Below are 19,976 nucleotides of genomic sequence, written 5' to 3'. Positions count from 1 at the left end.
TTGGAAGGAATGATGCTAAAGCTGAAACTCCAGTACTTTGGCCACCTCATGCGAAGAGCTAACTCACTGGAAAAGACTCTGATGCTGGAAGGGATCGGGGGCAGGAGGAGAAGAGGACGACAGAGGATGAGATGGCTGGATCGCATCACTGACTCGATGGACATGAGTTTGGGTAAACTCTGGGAGATGGTGATGGACAGGGAGGCCTGGCGTGCTGTGATTCATGGGGTCGGAAAGAGTCGGACACGACCGAGCGACTGAACTGAACTGAATCAAGAGCTTTCACAGATAACAGTTTAAAGTTATAATGAAAGACAGGAAGTCATTTACAATGATAGCAGAAGATAAAATACCAAAGAACAAACCTACTGAAAAATATGCAAACTTATATGAGAAAAACTTATAGCACTCATAACCACCACAAAAGAGACTTCAACAGCATCAAAGACACATTAGGTTCTGGAAGAATACTTACTGTCATAAAGATGTTAATTTTCGTAAGTTAGTAAGATTTTAACCTGATCTGAAAGTAAACAGGGGTTCCCAAATGGCTCAGTGGTAAAAAGTCCACCTGGCAATGCAGGAGACATGGGTTTAATCCCTGGGTCAGGATGATACCCTGGAGGAGGTAATGCCAACACATTGCAGTATTCTTGCCTAGAGAATTCCATGGACAGAGGAGCCCGGTGGGCTACAGTCCATGGGATTGCAAAGAGCCAAACACTGAGCACACATGTATATGGAAGTAAATAAGAGAATTTTAAAGCTCATATGAAAGAAAAGGCAAGAGCTGAAAATTTAAAACTACCAAAAGGAAGAGCAATAATGGGTATCCCAGCCTACCACATATAAATCATACGATGAAGTGTCAAGAAATAAAAAGTGTTGAATGGCCCATGAGTAGACAGGAATCAATGTTTCTAACAATGAATGAAGCACTATATGCAGGGATAAAGGCGGCTGGGGAAAAGTATAAAAAAACAGGTCCAGAGTGTATGCTGCTATTAGAAGTCATCTAGAAATACATGGTCACCTTTGACTAAAAGTGAAAATAAAATTTTGGACCTGGAAACACTTCTTGGATTGACCCAAAACAATACACAGTTAAAGGAATAGAACTAACTTAGTGTATCTCAACCCCAGTACCCAAACACCCTGATGTTGAGAGTGAAAATAAATCAAGGTCAGCCAAAATTAGGTGTAAGAGTGGTTCCCACAAATCTATACACATGATAAAAGTGACATACATCTACACACACACATTTAGCAACTGCTGTGATACTATACTGTAATTATTTTAACATGTAGTCATTTAGGGAAAACTAGGTGGGGAATCTGTGTACTCTCTTCGCAACCTCATGTGAATCAGTAATTATTTCAAAATAAGTTAAAAAAAAAAAAAAAAACCCAACAACCTCAACAGAAAACAGGTATTAATGCCTGCAGTCTAGCAGTAAGACATATGTAATCACAGTATTTCACATTACAGTCTTAACTACAAAGCTCAAAGACTAAATAGCCTAATGAAGTAAGGAAGAAAAAATTTAAAAAAATTTTCTCAGGATTCTTACTTCCAACCCATTTTAAAAACAAACACTCTGACTTAATATGAACACCCAAAACGATGCTTGAATTTCCAAATGTTTACAAATGCTCTCCATTTCACACTAAGAAAAAAAACTTATGTGCTGACAGCTTTCATCAAGTTACAGATTTTTATTTCACCAAGAATACAAGTAAAAGCCAAACTGTTCTTTCCTAATCTTTACTCTTGCCATGTAATCTACTACTGTTTTATCTCAATGAGATGTTTCAGGAAGTAATGAAATAACACCATTAAATAAGATCTAAACACTTTAACACAAGATTTTCTAACACTGTAATTAAAATGGTAACTTATAAAGACTCACCTATATGTGGCTGCTGAGCTGTGGCTAATGCATACTGCTGCTGCTGAGCTGCAGTTAACTGCTGGACTGTTAGTGCATTAGTCCTCTGAAAGAGCTTTATTAAGAAAAATATTGAATACAGAGATTAGTCTCATAGCATTTCATTTTTGTTTAGAAAGCTAAAAATGGAATATTACAAATACATATTTTAATCACTTTCTCAACTATAGTGTATAGTATATAATATAGTGAAGTCGCTCAGTTGTGTCCGACTCTTTGCGACCCCATGGACTGTAGCCCACCAGGCTCCTCCCTCCATGGGGTTCTCCAGGCAAGAGTACTGGAGTGGGTTGCCATTTCCTTCTGCAGGGACATTTTATTCAATAAAACATTAAAGTGTTTAAAAATACCCCTTTTATGTCAACATCTCATAACACTTCAGGCTATACTACTAGCTAAGAGGAACATTGCTAAAGAAGGAGTATTCTTTACCTGCTGCTGGGAATTGTAGTCAAAAAGGCCTACAGTAGCTCCTGAAGAGTCCATTGGTACCTGATTACCAGGATAGTCAAACTGTAAGGAATCCAGACCAACTTGTTCCATGGCATCCAGATTCTGCGTTTCAGGATTTGAAAATTCTTCAACAAGTGGTTTATTAGTTGTAGGATTAGGAAGAGGCCCCAATCCTTCTGGGGGATTAGTATTGGGGCCCAGGCGCTCAACTACTTCAGTTGGAGAGGCTTGACGACTTCCAGGAGTACGACTATGTAAAGAAAATAGAAATGAGTAAAAGTAACAAGTATGTCAAAAGGTGAAATCAGAAAGTAGGAAAATCATGGAAAACAATGGCAGTAAAACACAAAAGGCAAATTAGGGACCCCAGGTCACTAAACATTGCTCTTTATCACTTTTTTTTTTCTGTTTAGTCCAGCTTACACTTAAAAGCTGACATGTTTCATTTTTAAATTATTATTAGTGACAACTGACCCCAATTTTAATAGCATAAAGATATAATTCAATTTTACAGATAAAGAAATTGTCCAATATCACGATTTAGGCTTAGGGCACTCAAAACTTTTGTCTCAGATCACAGACAAAATGAGCAGTAGGTATGAACAGCAGACTACCATGCAACAAATATGAGAAGACTCTAAACCAAATTCTACCCACCATACTCCCATCCTGTCTACCAGCACAGCTGTCCTAACATCTTGCCTAATACTTCAGGGGGGTGGTGGGGCGGGGCGGGGAACTGGCCAGAAAGGATCATATGGCCTTCGCAACTGAAGAATACAAAAGAAAAGGGCAGTGAACCAAGACAGAAAGCTGACTCCTGACTCTAAAACATTATTCTGAGTAAATCATTTCAACACCCAGGTCCCAGCTTCCTTCAGACAGAGGAGGTGACACTGGAGTCCTAAAATAACAAAAGCAAAAAGACTATTTGTAAAAACCCTCTATGAGCTCTCCCAAAACAATCTTTATCACACCAAATTGTTTCAGTTTAAATCAAAATAAATAAAAGTCAATATTTATCAAAAGTTAAGCATGAATATCAATGAAAAGTATAATTCTATACACAGAAGAGCAACTTTCTCTACCGATTAGTCTTAATTTTCTGAAGAAATTTATTAACACTAAATTTTAAGCACTGACTTCTCTTTTTATCAATATCCTTTACAGTCTAAACTATTCTCACTTTATTTCTGGACATAATTGATCCTTATTAACAGTCTCCTTCCTTCTGTGGAAATAATTTATATAAGATCTTTTCCTTCACAAGAAGTAAATTTGTTCTGAGGAACTATCATTTCATAGTATATTCAAATATAACTATGTTAAATAAATGGTAGTAACTATTATTAACCGGTCTTTCAATGTCAACGGTTATCTGTATGTAACTGCCCCACCTTTAGGTACTTTACAATGGAATAAATCTGCTAACATGTACAGAACATTTCACAAAGCAATTGATTAATTACAAGAATTGTTTTCCAGATACTTTAGGTTTGTGGACTTACATTTTATTTCAAAATTAACCACTGTCCTTGCAACATCAGAAGAAATTTCAAACTCCTTTCCCCTTTATCCACAATTAAAATTTTCATGTGAATAATCCAAAGGCTTTTCATTCAGAATATATGGGAAGAAAAAATAAAACTGAAAGGATCTTTTTAAAAATCAGTCCATTGAAAAAAAGAAAGAGGTGGGAGGAAGGTCCAAGAGAGAAGGTACGTGTGTGTGTGTGTGTATATATATATATAACTGATCCACTTCATTGTATAGCAGAAACTAACACAACATTGCAAAGCAATTATATTACAACAACAACAACAAAGAAAAAACGAAAGCCTGCTACGTTTCTTTCATTCCTTTCAGTTCTATCCCAACAGATGATGTATCAGTTAATGTACGTAATAATGATGTGCTACCATAGTGACCATATGACCACAGCTATTACTTGGAAATATTTTTATACTTTGAAGATAATACTGCATCAGAAATACTTTATAAGCAATTTAAAAACCTACTACAAACTTAACGGAATTAGAATGCTACTGAATGTAAAGTTCACATTAATATGGAGAAATATAGTCTTTCATACAAAACAACTCTAATATAGCAAAAAAAAAAAGTAGAGGATTCAAAAGAAAAAGTCATTATGCTATAAGTGGTGCTATTTTCTTGCTATAGTTAATGGTGTATTAACACTTCAATTATAAATATATGTTCTGCAGGGTTTATAATCAACTCAGTTTTAAATGCATGCCCTTGAAACACAGATTAGGTAATAGCAGAAGAGCAAAATCAGAATAAGGTTCTAAAACAAACTGAGTAGCATTAAATTTATTTCTTGTCAAAAGAGGTTTACTGGTTTTGGATGCTTTTTTGCATTTAGAACAGATTTAAATGGCACTGTTTTTAAGAAGTATTGTTACTCTGTTTTTTGATAATTAAAGGTAATAAACATAAACATGTACCTAACAACTAACTGATATTTCATGGTTCATAAGATCGCAAAGAAACAACTATTTTCAGGTATAGGCCCCAAAGCATCTGATTACTGAAGTAGAAAGTTCAGGATATGAAGAAACAACTCCCTAATATTTAGATGAATGTGCACTGCCTAATCTAAGTCCAAAGGCTAGAACAAAAGAAATACTTGCCATAAAGAGACAACAAAAAATCTACAACTGAACTTAAATTCTGAACTTAACACTAATTTTTAGAAGTCTGATATGTTCTTCCTATTCTAATTTCAGGAATATGATTAAGTATCAGCACAAACTCAGAAAAGGGAGATAGGATACAATACAGAGATAGAAGGAAGAGGAAACTCTACAGAAAGGTGCTGAAGAACAAACTCAAGAAGAGTTTGCCAAGAAAAATCACAGATTAAACCTTAAATTCACTAAACTTTAGCAGGGAGAAAACAGTTAAAATTTAGACTACCATATTAGTAGAAAGGTAATAGCAATTTCTAACATTACTTAATAGGATGCATTGTTTTAGAGAATTTTGAAGACTTATCTTTTTTAAAAATGGCACATAATCATTAACTAATACTCCTTACAAAAAATTTTAAATCTTCCTCCAGATTAATACAAGGTACAAAGGGAAATAAAAAAACCCAAAGTTGGAAAAATACCTAAATCAGTCATATCAGCTAGTAGCAATAATCCCTAAAGAGATATGATTTTCTTCTTGAGAAAGTGAAAATCTTACTTAAAATCTTTGCAATCGGCATCCATTCCATTTGGCAAACCTCTGCCATTTATTTTAGAATCATCATCATCTCCTTGCTTAAGATCTCTGTTTTGGTCCTCCTCAAATGGAGAAGCCTTGCCTTTTTGATCTCCTTTCTCAGGTCCATCTGTTTCAGCATCTCTAGTGCCCTGAGGAAAAAGAGTCTGTTTGATTCTGAATATTTAATAGAACACAAAAAAAGGCACCACAAGGTGACCTAAAACTACACTATAGTGCATGTAAACAATAAAAACATTGAATCTTATTTTAATTTTGTAGTCAACGAATTTATCGAAGGCCAAAAAAATTGAGTACAAACCAGTGATTTATAACAGAAGGGCTAAGGCAACCTTAACTATAGCGGTGCTAGAAAAGCAGTAACACCACAAGTGAAATTAAAACTCTACTTAATGAAAGATGATTTTGTTTTTTTTAACTGTCATATCAAGTACTACCACGAATAAGCAATTTTAATCTTACAAACTTTTTTAATTAATATGATTTTTTTGGTAACATGATTAAGATTATAAATATTCCCAGTGGTTCTACTGTTTCATGTATTTCAAGAAGGGGCCAGGAGAAGAAAACAAGAGCACCAATAGCTATAAAATTACCTTTAATTCTAGGAAGGGCCAGAATAAGAAACTGACTTAAAGACAACTGAATAACCATCTAGCAACTTAAAAACATTTCTTCATTCAAAATACTTACAAAAGTTCCCTTCCTAAATCGAGAATCCAATTTATCAGCAGGAGAAGAACTTAATACATATTCTACCATGCTCACACCAAGGCCTCCACTTTCTGATCGCGGAGACAATATTGCATTTACTTCACTGTTTCCATGAAAACCCTGTCCAGATCTTCTCTGTACCATAATAGGCTGGGACATTGAATGGTCTGTTTGGAAAAAAGAAAACAATTACAAATTTGTACTTTCAAGCTAACCAAAATGTATTCACATCAATTAATATACTAAAGAAAAATCAGCATACTGAATTAATATACTGAAGAAAAATCAGCATATCGTTTTGTTTTGAATGTTACTGTAATCTTTATAAAAACATCTTCAATCTGTTTAGACTCACTGCCCTTTGGACATTTCTTGAGAATACAGATTAAGAAAGTCATTTGGTAAAAAGCAGGTAAAAGGCTATCTGAAGAATAATCAAATTCAAAAGTCATTGGCAATAGAAACAATTTGAAGTCTCCACTGTCTTTAAGCCTCTTATTAAAAAGTTCTATTGTCAATTCAGAACAACTCAAAAATCTGAAATAAAAATAACTCCTCTTAAATTGATGGAGGCACTTCTCAGGTTTATAGTCATGTATTGGACAGCTTCAGAATACATGGCTGTACTGCTATAAACAAACTTTTTTTTCATTCAAAAAAGCCAGTAATATCACAGAATTTTCTATTCTTGGTGAAAAGACTAAGTATCACTTAGTTTTATTTAAAAAAGATTCTTTTTTTAAAGATTAAAAAAAATCCTTCTAGTCTAAAAGTTTTCCATTTAACAAAAAAACTATCCATCTGGTACAAATACCTTTTCTCCGTATTTTGTGATAAAAAAAGGCAATACTTAAGATCTGAAAGCAAATACAAACATAAAAACATTTGAGGCAAGACTTACCTAGATTTGCAGAAAAAAATTTTGAACCAATATGCTAAGCATTGTGGTATGTAGGTGGGATCTAAGAACACAACAGTCCTTATACTCTAAGAGATTATAGGTTTAACAGGAAGCGATCATAATAAGAGTAAAAGCACTTCAATAAAAACAATCCAGGATACTATGGGGAAGAGACAGCTTATTCATCACTTTTTCCCAGCTTAGAGTGAATCCCAAAGGAAGTGATATGAAGGACAGAGAGCAAAAAATAGGTGAAAATGGGGGTGGAAAGCATTCTGGTTAGAGAAACCAGTATGCTCAAAGGCCTAAAAATGCCAGGAGAACACAATGAAATTAATCACAAATAATTCAGTTCAGCTGAGAAGGAAATATGTGTATAGTAAAATCTCCTGTGGTCATGGAAAGAACTGTGGAATGACAATTCTTTTAGGGCAAGGAATGTCATTTTCATATTTGTACATGCTTGGCACTCAATAAATGTTTACTTAGTAAACACAATAATCCATCCATGTCTAATTTTCTCTGTCTCCTGGTAAAAACTTATATTCATCTTCAAAATTTTATCCATACAACAAAAAAAGTTGGGAGAGGGAGTGATACAAGGAATTAACTTAAATTATAAACTTGACACTAAAAAGATATATCAGGAATATATAAACAGTTGCTTAAATGTTTTACTTTTGGGACCAGTTGTCTTCCAAATAAAACATACCAAAAATATCTCCCTAACATTCATCTTGAAAGTATCTCTCATTACCATGTTGTGCTCAAGAAGTTTTGCTTTGGAATGCTTTTAAAAATATTTGGTTCTGATAAATAAAGCAATAAACCATTTACCTTTCAAAACAAAAATCAAAACATGCTTATCAACTAAATTTTCAAGGATGTTGTTTTAGCAAAGAAAGTGTCTTTTGTGTAGAAAATGTATCGTGGTCCAAATAACTGAATAACTTAAATTATTTAAGTTCAATCTATACAGGTTAATACAAATCTGGAAAAAAAATTCCTTGAAGGCAGGGATCACATATCTCATTTATCTTTGTATTCTCCAAATCTGGCACATTATATCACATATTGGTTGAATGCAAATAAAATTCCCAGTAGTTTACTCTAATTTAGCATTTAGCAAAGTTTTCAATCTGTTTCCATTTTGATTATAAATAGTACTAAAAATTTTCAGCTTCTCCTAACTTTTTAACAATTACCTTTAAGAACAAAATTTAAAACCGTAAAGAACTTAAAAATCTTCTTAATGATTTAGAGAGAAAAAAAGTACCTGGCAATTTACACTCAAAATAGAAAGTTAATTCCAGAAACTTGATTTTATATTACTTTGATCATCTTGTGACTTTTAGTAAGCTGCTTTTAGTTATAAAGTGGAAACTTATTTGTTAAACACATGTTGAAAGTTTCACATGTACATCTCAAATTTTACTGAGAAACATTTAAAAATATAATCAGTAGTATTTTAAGAATATAAGTATGCTCTGTAATTTACCAATAAATACTGTCACCCCCGTGAGTTATACTCCTTACATTCCAGTTCCTTTTCCTTTAAGAATTTCTTCTTTCTCAGTCTTTGTTACCTATGAATATCAAAAACATTCAAAGTCTGCTCCCTTTCTGGGAATTCTATCTTACTATGGGGGTTTATTTCCTTTTTGGGTGTGGCTAATGTTTAATAAAGCCAGTCTGAGCTGCAGTTAATAGATCACTATCCATCGATACAATTCAAGCTTAAAAATTCCTATGGTTAAATTGTGTCCTGTATTTTAATGGAAATTCAGAATTTTATAATCAGAGTTTAACCCCAAATAAAACTTAATAAAATCTTACTGTGACAAACATTTCTAATCAATAAGTCGACCATTAAGTATGGCTTACTTTACATAAGAAAATGTGTATTACGAGGACACATGAAATCCTCAAAGATACCGCAAAGTTTCTCCAGGTATCGTTTGGGGGCAATAGGGTTTAAAAAAAATTCAAGTATTCAACAAATCCAGAACTCTCACACATACACCAATTAACTTACGAGAAGTTCCCCATGCAGTCTCTCTCCATTCATCATCTCCAAGAAATATGCCTTTTTGTCCATCTTTTGTTGAATCATCAGGTTCCCAAAATTTTTTGGTAGGCAAAAGCTATTTGGAAGGAAAAAAATTATTACATTTAATTTTCATCCTAATTACAAAAAGCGAAAACACAGCAGAAAGCAAACTTACCATCAATAGGTACAAGTCAATTTTCAATGCTAACGAAAATTCAAGAGTGCCCTGTTTCCTAATTTGTCTAGTTAATAGTAACTCCCCATTTATGCTTGGATACTGGTTCTAATAACTCTAGACCTGAAAAGTCAACTTCATACTTCTGCATTTTTCAAATGGTTTTACTGTCATGTGGTATTTTTAATGAATTCTTTCAAAAGACTTACTATATTTCTTAAAACAGATAATACAATAAAAATATTTATACAAATGATTAAAGTTTTCTCTTTACTTCCAAGTACTGCCCTTGGAATATCTCCTATCCTACAGCTTCAATGATAGACAATTCTTCTTCTTACTTAACAATTCAATGGAGGTGAACTTCACAATTCTTCCTATATTCTCAACAATAGCAATCTACTGATCCTAAAGCAGGAAGCAGGATGGTGGAAGAAATACATTAAGAAGACCTTTAAATACTTTTTGAGATAATCTCAAAGCCCTGTGTCCAATCCTATGTGGTAACACACACAAGAATATAAAAATTGTGTTGGTATAACCATTTGATGATAATAAAAACGTACATTTGGTCAATTCCTAATGAGACTTTATAGTGTTCATCCAGGTCTCTCCTGTCTACCTTTCCTGACACTCAGAAGAACCAGACTGAGGATATGTTTGTTTGAAAAGAACAGACTGGTTTTCTAAACCATGCATGTGACATTTAAGTAAGCATCTGTAAGACACTCATCCCTCTCAGCCCATAATTATTAGATCCTCATAATTAAGCTTGTATATACTTCTATTGTTACACTTCAAATACTAAATTACCTGTATTTGCCTCCATCAGGGCATGGTGACCTTATCTTCAGAGAGCTCACAAATATATAACACCCATAATAAAATGAATTTAGTGAAACTTATATGGGGTCTTGAGAGAGAAGACTGTGTGTGTCAGGGGTTTAAAGTGTGAATGGAAGGTGGGGAGGACATAAGAAGTGATGAACAACAGCACAACTTGAGAAGATGCATAGTTTGTAGAACAGGGTGTGAGATGGATGAACAGATGTGGGAGCTGATGCTGTGAAAGCTATCTAGGCAGATTATGAGGAACCTCAAAGTTCTAAGAATAATGGATATTCTAGATATTCCTTCCAGAGGCAAGGAAATCATTCAGGAGAATTACAACAGAGTCAAGATGACAAGAACTGAAACAGGGCACTGACAGAAAAAAACTGAGAAAATAAAATGGATTTCAGAGACATTCAGGACAGTCAATAGGATACAAACAAAAATAAGAAGCTGATTAAAAAGAATAAAACTTTACAATCTGGATAACAAGGTAAATGATAGTACTACTGACCAAAACAAACACAAAAACAGGATAAGCAGCTTTTGCGGGGAGCAGGGTGGATTCAATTTGGGTGTATGCCTAATCTATGGATCTTTTGCTAAACTAAATACTGTTAATTTTAAACTTTAACTAAGTTCTCTATTTAAAAAAAAGAAAAAAACTTTTGCATGTTAGGGTCTTCCTGAGCTGCAAATGATTTGTATTTAAAGTACAGACATTTTATTTCTATTATTATTTTAAAAGAAATTTTGTTGATGTATTTTGGCCACAACTACGTGGCTTGTGGGATACTACAATCCCAGTTCCCTGACCAGGGATTGAACCCTACCGAGGTCAGGTAAGAGCCCTACACACTGGACCACCAGGGAATTCCCTAAAGTATAGGCATTTTAAACAATATACTAACAAAGATTCCAGTAAAATACAACCTTGGTTGTTCTGATTTTTTTAAAAATCTCACTAAAAGTTTCATGCAAATATTCAAACAAAATGTCAAGATGATAATATAATACTAAAACACTGCTCTTGATATAAATTATTGAACAATTATTCACAGTGAAACCCAAGTTAATCCCTTTAAAGTACTGTATAAATAAGCCATTTCAGGCAGAAGAAAATGGTTCCTGAAAGAATAAGACTTTTATCCTATATTTCATAAAGTGTTTTAATATCAAAATAAGGATAACAAATAAGTAATCAAAAATGAAGTCATAATAAGTTAATTAGAAGCATTTATTAGACATAGAAGCGGCTGAAACAAACTAATCTGATCTTGTGAGGTAATAGAAATAAGAATTTTTTGAGGAGACTATTCCAGCCTTTTGGGGTAAGATTCCACGTAGTGCTGTTAATAGTTCACAGATCACTGCTTTGACACCCAAACTATAAAACCTGGAGGGGAGTCTACGCCAAGGACTTATTCAGTGTGCCTACTTTCTGCCAACCACTGTGCTATGACTATCTCTTCATTTTGCAAGCATTTACAAATTATCATGGACAAACAATTTAGTAGTTAATAAAATTAACACTTCTCCTAACAAAGGCCTTTATCACTGTTTCAGAGACAGCTGTGACAATGCAGACACTGATTTCAAATATTTTTAGAGAAACTACAAGCCAAGAATTAAGTTAAAATGCACTAAATATAGGGAAAGGCAAGAAAGAGAACAGCTTAAAAAAAGAAAAAAATTAAGGGGTACAATGGTTGGAATAGCAATAAAAATAGTGTTTTGCCCCTGGAGACTCTTTTACTGTAGCAGAAATGGGAAAGCACATTACAGAAAAGGCTAAGAGATCTTGAATATCTGTAAAATACATTATCCAATACTGCTTCATATTACTTCCCTAATTCTCAAAAGCTCTAAACCAAAGTCAAACAACTTGGTATTTCTTGTTAAGAAAATACTCCCCTGTCCTTCCAACTAAGAAATGATTAGGTGGACGTACAGATTCAAATCCCTACTATCCACCATTTCATTAGTTCTTTCTTTAAAGAAGCACTTATGCCTTGCTCTTTTCATCTCCAAAGAAATCAGTCAACACTCTAGTAAACTACTATACTACTTCAAAATAAGTAATAAATAAAATTCTTGCTAGAATTTATGAGTTAAACTTACACTTTAGATTTTTCTAATACAAACTGTCAGGTAAAATCACCAAACCAAAAAAATTAACATAATTCTGAGAATTAAGAGAACTTGAAGGCTCTATGTCTACATTATAGTGTTCATATAACATCCAAACTGGGACAGTTCGAGAAAGAGAGTACTAATAACAATTATGCCATGAAAACATGTATCTGGACTGTCTGAACAAATCAGGATATAAGGTGACTCTATTTACAATGGAAGTTAATAAAAGGTACAGATGCTAACAATCAGGCATGTAGAAAACAAAAGGCACAAGGGAGTTCTCTAGAACTACAGAATGGTGCTTTTCCAGACTTTAGTCCTTTCTGTTAATAAAAGATACGATACTTAATGTTTTCAAATCACAGTACTCTCAAATCTTTTACATTCTCAATACCCCTTAATATCACAGCAAATATTATTAGATGTCATCACTTCCAATGGGAAGCAGTACTGTAAACAGTCAAGGCACTCAAGAGTTCAATCTGTTGTTCAAGCATTATTACATTGTATTGGGCCAGATAATTAACTCAGCCTCAGTTTCTTCATCTGAAAAGTAAGGATAATAATACAGCTACTGTTTTAGAGTTTCTATGAGGTTAGAATACAAGAACATAAATAAACTATTTAGAACAGCATTGAGCATATGCCAAAATAAGTAGTAAATATCTTCATGACCATAAGTATGAATCTTAATATTACGAAACATGAATAACATGCTGTCCAGTAACATTTAACTGGATGATTATTTTAAATGATTATAATAACATTCATTACAAATATCTTGTCTATAGCTGTTTGCCTTCTTTTAGTTTGAGTATCCTAGGGGGACCATGAAACTACATTTATAAAAAACAGTTGCCTAATAGTTATATTTTGCATAAGGACACAGAATCAGAGGTTAAGTAAACTGTCCAAGATTACATATAATATTACATACATGTATAGCTAGTTGGGCAGCATTAGGAGTTGAATCCATAATTGCTTAATTACAAAGCCCATATTCTTTACACTTAACTACCACAGGAGATGTTTCTTTCCAATGGCAGTCTAATTTATCAGTATTTCTAAAAATATCCAGTTATTAGGCCACAATAACCATAATGAAAAAAATAAAAGCTTAAGATATTATGATGATATTCAGACCATATAATGTAGGTATTCATTAGAGTGTATAAAGTTTAAGACAGAATGGCTAAGATAGGAATTTATAGACATAACTATAATCAGCTGGTTTCCACTCCAGTTATCCCTAACATCTCAGATCAGAGCATTTGAGACATATGTGACTCATACAAATACTATTCTTATTATTACCTTCAAAGAGTCAATCTTTCTCAAGGTCATATAGCACTAGTGATAGACCTGAGAGAAAATGGAAGTCTCCTTAATCTTCTCCCCGCTATGTTTTCCACTTCACCATACTACCTGGGATCTTACTACACAAATTTTCTTTAATGTTTTCTTTAAATATTACTGTGTCAGAAAAGAAAGGAGAGAGTTTTGCCATACTAAGCTATGAAATACTCCACAAAAACACATTAACTCAATGATTTAAAGTTAAATTTTGGGTTCCCTAAAGAATTTCAGGCAGGAGCCTCTTTTTCTTATTTAAAAGTGTATGTATATATATGCACCCACACATTGAATTCCTGTTAATTTTTATATATAAAAATAGGTAGGTATGTGTCTCACTTTCACTTTTCACCTTCCTGCACTGGAGAAGGAAATGGCAACCCACTCCAGTGTTCTTGCCCAGAGAATCCCAGGGACGGGGAACCTGGTGGGCTGCCGTCTATGACGTCGCACAGAGTCAGACACAACTGAAGTGACTTAGCAGCAGCAGCAGCAGTATAGTTTTAAAACAACATACTAATGAAAATGAGTTCAACCTCCTATGGGTTAGCTTTGCCCTTTTTAAGCCATGTGACATAATACAAATTAGGGCCTTCTGGCAAAAATGTGCTATGGAAAAAATTGGAAAGGACGAGTTTATGAATGGATGATTACAAATATATTCCTATTTTGGATAAACAACCAGAAGAAACTGTCCTTCTGATGATGAGTCAGTAAAAGCTATCATGATCTACATAACCCAATACATTTGGAAATAACCCTATATGCAATGCAGTGCTTTGTACATTAGATTTACAACTTAAGACATAATAAGTAAGTAAAGCTTTATTAAAAAAAAAAAAAGTCAAGATAGGGCAATATATTAGAAAAGGATTTTGCATTGAAAAAATAAATAAGCAATTCTAAAAAACTCAAGCCTGCTTTTAGTTTATTAAAATGAATAAATTCTGGGATAAAACAAGCCTCACCTGTCAGGAAAGGAGAAGACTGGTGAGAGAGAGACAGGCAAAGAAGGAAATCCCAGAAGGTTCCCTGCTGCCTGTGAGATGAGGAAAGATAGAAAGGCTTGTGGGAGAGGGAACCCAGAGACAGAAAGCTCAAAAGGTTTCTCACTATCTCTTAGAGTAACAGAATTAGCTGGTAAACTGTTAAGAAAAAAAACTTAATTAGTGAATAACAGCTTATTTAAAAAAATACATTTTTACTAGATGGGCACAGAAGCATGACCTTCTAACTACCTGCCAAAAAACCAGACAGCCTAACCCTAACCACTTTTACTCTGTATATCTGACATTTCCACTAAGAAAAGCCTGGATTTAAGCTTTAGGTCATTTAAAAACCCAGCCTCTTTTTCCCAGAAACCTCAAATACCCCTCCACTTACCCTCCAAACAACTGAACTCTCTATACTACTTCTGATCATGACACCCTTTTTAAAACTGCAAAGATGTCTTTGGGTTTATCAACTACTACTTAGAAAGGGAGGAAAACAGTCAATTTGTAAATACATACTCAATGTAGATCTGGAAAGTAAAGTGTTATGGGGTCTAAACAGAATTAAGGTAAGGGTGTGACTATATTTGGTATTAAAAAAAAATAAGTTCAAGTCTGTTACAGAATAGGCTGAAACACTGTTCAAACTTGCTTTTAAGATATGTTATCCTACTTTCTAAAGACCAAAGAAAACAAGTAACAAGGAATAAAACAAAAGCCCTTTGAACTGTTTCTTTTTGTTCACTCAGAGTGTAAACAAGGCCTAAGCAGCCACTGCACTGCAGTGAGGCTACAAGGTCTACTTTTAACTAAAAAATTATTTCCTCTCTCAGATTTTCTTAGGGCCCAGAGTTTTACCTTAAGCACTGGACTAACAAGTTTACTTTGGCAATACTTATGCTTAAGCACCTTAACTCACCCTTAAATCAGTCCTCTGAAAATGACAAACTCTTTGGAAAACGCTGTTCTGAAGAAGGGGAGGGTTAGCTAGCTGCAGGGTGCCCTCTTGTGGCCCAGAGGAGTGACTGGACTCTTTTTCTGCATCTGAAGAGCACAGCATTGGATGGAGTGAGTCTCATGAAGGTCTACCAAAGTAAAATAATCTCCAGGAGCAAGCAGTTAATTACACATCTTAGGTCTGTTCATGGTTATTTTCTATTATCAAAGTCCACACTATGTTAGTACTACAGAACATGACAAATCAAAAATGTGACAAGGGTTTTCATAATCAATTAAAGTTTTCTAAATATTCATTTAGGTATATGGAAAACTAAGTATTTTTGATGCCTTAAATTATGTAATGATGAGGTTAAATGGGATGCCCCAATGAAAATCATAAAACAGGACTGATAAAATCCAAAGTATCAGGAGTGCTTACTGTGTGCTAGTCATTCAAAGCTAACAATCTACAGAGAAGACTAATATAAAATGAATAAACCGTAACCAGTATTATAATAAAAGTATGTATAAAGATCCATGAGAAGTCAGATGAAGTAATTAATTTTACTGCAAACAGCAAATAGATAAAGAGCCTTTTTTCAGTAGAGTCCTGCAGAGGATTATAAGTTTATTAAGCAAACAATGAACAAGGAGAAATTTTTGTGAGAGAATAGTGAACAATTAAGTGTGACTAAAGCAAACATAGCATACATATATAAAACAGCAGGACAAAGATCAAGGAGAGCTCTTTTCTGATCAAAGTTATTACGGCCCATTACTAAAATATGACATTATCTAACCAGGTCAATCAAATCAACTAGACACAGTAATCCCACTAACATTACTGCTAAAAGTTTAAAAAAAAAAAAAGGCTGAGATTTCCACAACTATAGGTTTTAAAAGCCCATATCATTTGGAAGATATCGCCACTATTTTCAAAAGATTTTCAGTTAATAAACAAGTTTCAATGGCTCAAAGACTCAAAGTGAGATACACATCCTTAGTATTCATAAATATTTACCTCTCCCATTCCCCGAGATTCTAATGCAAGAGCTTGAAAATCATGATTCATTTCATCCACAGATCAAACCTGTTGAATAACAAAAACAAAATTAGAAAAAAAAACTCTTAGACTGCATCAACTATTTTTATATTATATTCTGCTATTACTGATGTTACAGGATGAGCTGAGATGGACAAGAATACGCTTCTCTATAAAGATAAGTTTTCCTAAATAGAGTACCATAGCATAGCCATCAACACTAAAATTTGTGGGAAAACCAGGAGGTTCAAGGGTTCTTGGATTATTCTGGGTGCCAAAAGAAATCGCTACTAGTTTCTTAAGCAAAGGAATACATGGGAAGTAAAGAACAGAAAAAGTGAGCTCAAGTACTACAATACAGTTATCTTTTTTGTGTGTGGCTGTGCCATGAGGCATGTGGGATCTTAGTTTCCAGATCAGGGATTAAACCCTGACCCCCTGCAGTGGAAGCAGAGTCTTAACCAGCCCAGAATCTTCCCTGCCATCAGGGAAGTCCCAACAGTTATCTTCTTTTTCAAAAAATGTTGTAGTTCCTATTACAAAATTATTACTTTGTACTACTTTTATCAGTTTTCAAAATTTCTCAGAATTTTATTATTTGTAGTTCTTATATCAATGATAAAAGATTAATCAGCTTTGATGTTTTTTAATATTCAAAAGTTCCCTTAAAAACAATTCCTTTCCCTACAATTAGCAAAACAGCATGGAAATGACACAAAAATAAAAACAGAGATGAATGGAACAGAATAAACAGCCCAGAAATAAATTAATGCACTTATAGCCAATTAATCTACAACAAAGGAGGCAAGAGTATACAATGGAAAGAAGACAGTCTCTTTAACAAGCTGGGAAAACTGGACAGTTAGTTACACATGAAACAATGAGGTTAGAATATTATCTCACATAACATAAAAAATGAGCTAAAAATGGATTAAAGACCTAAATGTAAGACTTGAAACCATAAAACTCTTGGAAGAGAACATTGGCAGAACACTCTGACATAAATCACAGCAGTATTTTTTGGATCTGTCTCCTAAGACAAAATAAAAGCAGAAATAAACAAATGGGATCTAACTTAAAGCTTTTTGTACAGGAAAATCGACAAACTGAAAAGACAACCAACAGAATGGGAGAAAAATATTTGCAAATAATATGACTGACAAGGGGTTAATATCCAAAACAAATAGCTCATAAACCACACATAAAAAAAAAAACCAAACCCCACCCCCTCCAAAAAAAAAAAAAAAAAAAAAGAAACCTACACCTCAAATCAAATAATGGGCAGAAGACCTGAACAGACATTTTCCCAAAGAAGAAATACAGATGGTTAACAGGCACATGAAGAGATTCTCAATACCACCAATTATTAGAAAAATGCAAATAAAAATGAGATATCATCTCACAATTATCAGAATGGCTGTCATCAGCAATTCCACTCCTGGGTATCTAACTAGAAAATACTAATGTGAAAAGATACAGGTACCCCAATGTTCACAGAAGCACTGTTTACAACAGCCAAAACATGGAAGCAACCCAAATGCCTATCAAAACATAAATGGATTAAAAACATGTTGTGTTTAGACACAATGGAATATTACTCAATAATAAAAAGAACAAAATTCTGCCATTTGAAGCAATGTGGATGAACCTGAGAGTATTATGCTTAGTGAAATAAGTCACAGAAAGTATTGCATGATATCACTTATATGTGAAATTTTAAAAATAATACAAATGAATATATATGCGAAGCAGAAACAAGCTCACAGATACAAACTACTGGTTACCAAAGGAAAGGGGGGGATGCAAATTAGGGGTGTAAGATTAAGAGATACAAACTACTATGTATAAAATAGGTAAGCAACAAGGATATACTGTACAGCACAGGCAATTAGTCATTATTTTGTAATAACTTTCAATGGAGTATAATTTATAAAAATAATCAATCACTATGCTGTACACCTGAAACTAATAACGTAAATCAACCATAATTTAAAATAACTCTCTTCCCTTCGCCTCAAACTAAAACTACAGCATATTTTTCTTTTTCCATTTCTAACAGTTTAAACTGCTTTTTACCATTCATGTGACAATGTGTTCTTAAGTCACAGTCTCTTTGCCTCCTCATGTTAAGTACCGCTGGAGAAAACGATTCAAAACTGAAGCCACTACAAATTTACAGCCTTCCAACTTTGGAGCCTTACAATGTAATCCTATCTAGTATTTTTCCCAGTCAGTTCTCTCTCTTTATAATTCTATAGTATTTGATATTACAGTGCACTTCCTCTCCTTATAAGATAAGGCTGTTCTGATGTTAGGCATTCTCTCACAATTCTTTTTACTTTCTTATGTGTCTAGTTACTTCTTCTCAGGCTTCTTCACAAACTCCTATTTGTCTACTCAACTCAAACATGTCAGTGTTCTTCAAAATTCTATTCTTTAGCCCAAGCAATCTCATCCACTCTAAGTGCTTTGATACTTAAATGATATACGCACAGGACTTCACTCCCAGTTTGTATTTATAAACCAAATCACTCTCCTCTTCAGTATTTCCAAGTATTTCCTTTCTTCCATTCCCTGGAGGTACCACAGGAAATTCCAATCTTACTCTTCTGTATTCTGCACTTATAAATTATTTCCTTTCTTACACCAATATCCAATCACTAAAGTCAACCTCCTACCTTATTTAAATCTAATTTTCAGTTGTCTGGTTGGTCAGACCACCACCATCTCTTGCAATCTTCTATATTCCCATCCTACAATCTAATCTCCAAAATGTGATAAGCTACCATTTTTCTAAATTGTACTGACCGTATGAATCTCATATTTTAATCCTTAACTTCTCCTTAATGTGGCTTAGAAGTGGAGAGAACTGGATTCAAATTATAGTTCTGACAGGTAGTAGTTCTGTAACTCTAAACAACTAACCTAAATTATTTTTTCTCAATTTCTGCATGGAAAAATAGCAGCAGCAGCTTCCACACAGCACGCTGTGAAAAGTTAATTAGATAACATAAAACAAAAGTCTGGTTACGTAAGCATTCAAAAGTTAGCTATTAGATAATTCTTCAATTGTTTCATCAAATGGTACGTGAACAATGGGGATGTCCATATGCAAAAACATGAACTTCAACACCCACCATGATATAAAAATTAACTCAAAATGGATCATACACCTAAACGCAACACTTA

At 33.8% G+C, this 19,976-nt stretch overlaps 1 protein-coding gene across 5 annotated transcripts in view; it reads right to left on the bottom strand.

The window, feature by feature from the left end:
* PUM2 (pumilio RNA binding family member 2) overlaps positions 1 to 19,976 on the bottom strand; it is a 122,095-nt gene that overhangs the window by 79,368 nt on the left and 22,751 nt on the right. For 4 of the 5 annotated variants that reach the window (XM_040224987.1, XM_040224988.1, XM_040224990.1 and 1 more), the window contains exons 2-7: positions 16,767 to 16,835; positions 9,305 to 9,413; positions 6,348 to 6,535; positions 5,616 to 5,785; positions 2,382 to 2,652; positions 1,911 to 2,004 (exon numbers count right to left, since the gene is read on the bottom strand). In XM_040224987.1, coding sequence (XP_040080921.1) covers positions 1,911 to 2,004; positions 2,382 to 2,652; positions 5,616 to 5,785; positions 6,348 to 6,535; positions 9,305 to 9,413; positions 16,767 to 16,817 — 883 coding nt within the window. In that variant the 5' untranslated portion in view covers positions 16,818 to 16,835. Of the gene's footprint in view, positions 1 to 1,910; positions 2,005 to 2,381; positions 2,653 to 5,615; positions 5,786 to 6,347; positions 6,536 to 9,304; positions 9,414 to 15,725; positions 15,851 to 16,766; positions 16,836 to 19,976 lie in introns of all 5 variants that reach the window. The other variant, XM_040224989.1, reaches the window with a different exon arrangement.

The sequence above is a fragment of the Oryx dammah genome, unplaced genomic scaffold (genome assembly GCF_014754425.2).
Source record: "Oryx dammah isolate SB20612 unplaced genomic scaffold, SCBI_Odam_1.1 HiC_scaffold_25, whole genome shotgun sequence".
NCBI classification, from domain to species: Eukaryota; Metazoa; Chordata; class Mammalia; order Artiodactyla; family Bovidae; genus Oryx; species Oryx dammah.
This window is presented reverse-complemented; position numbering and strand designations above follow the sequence as displayed.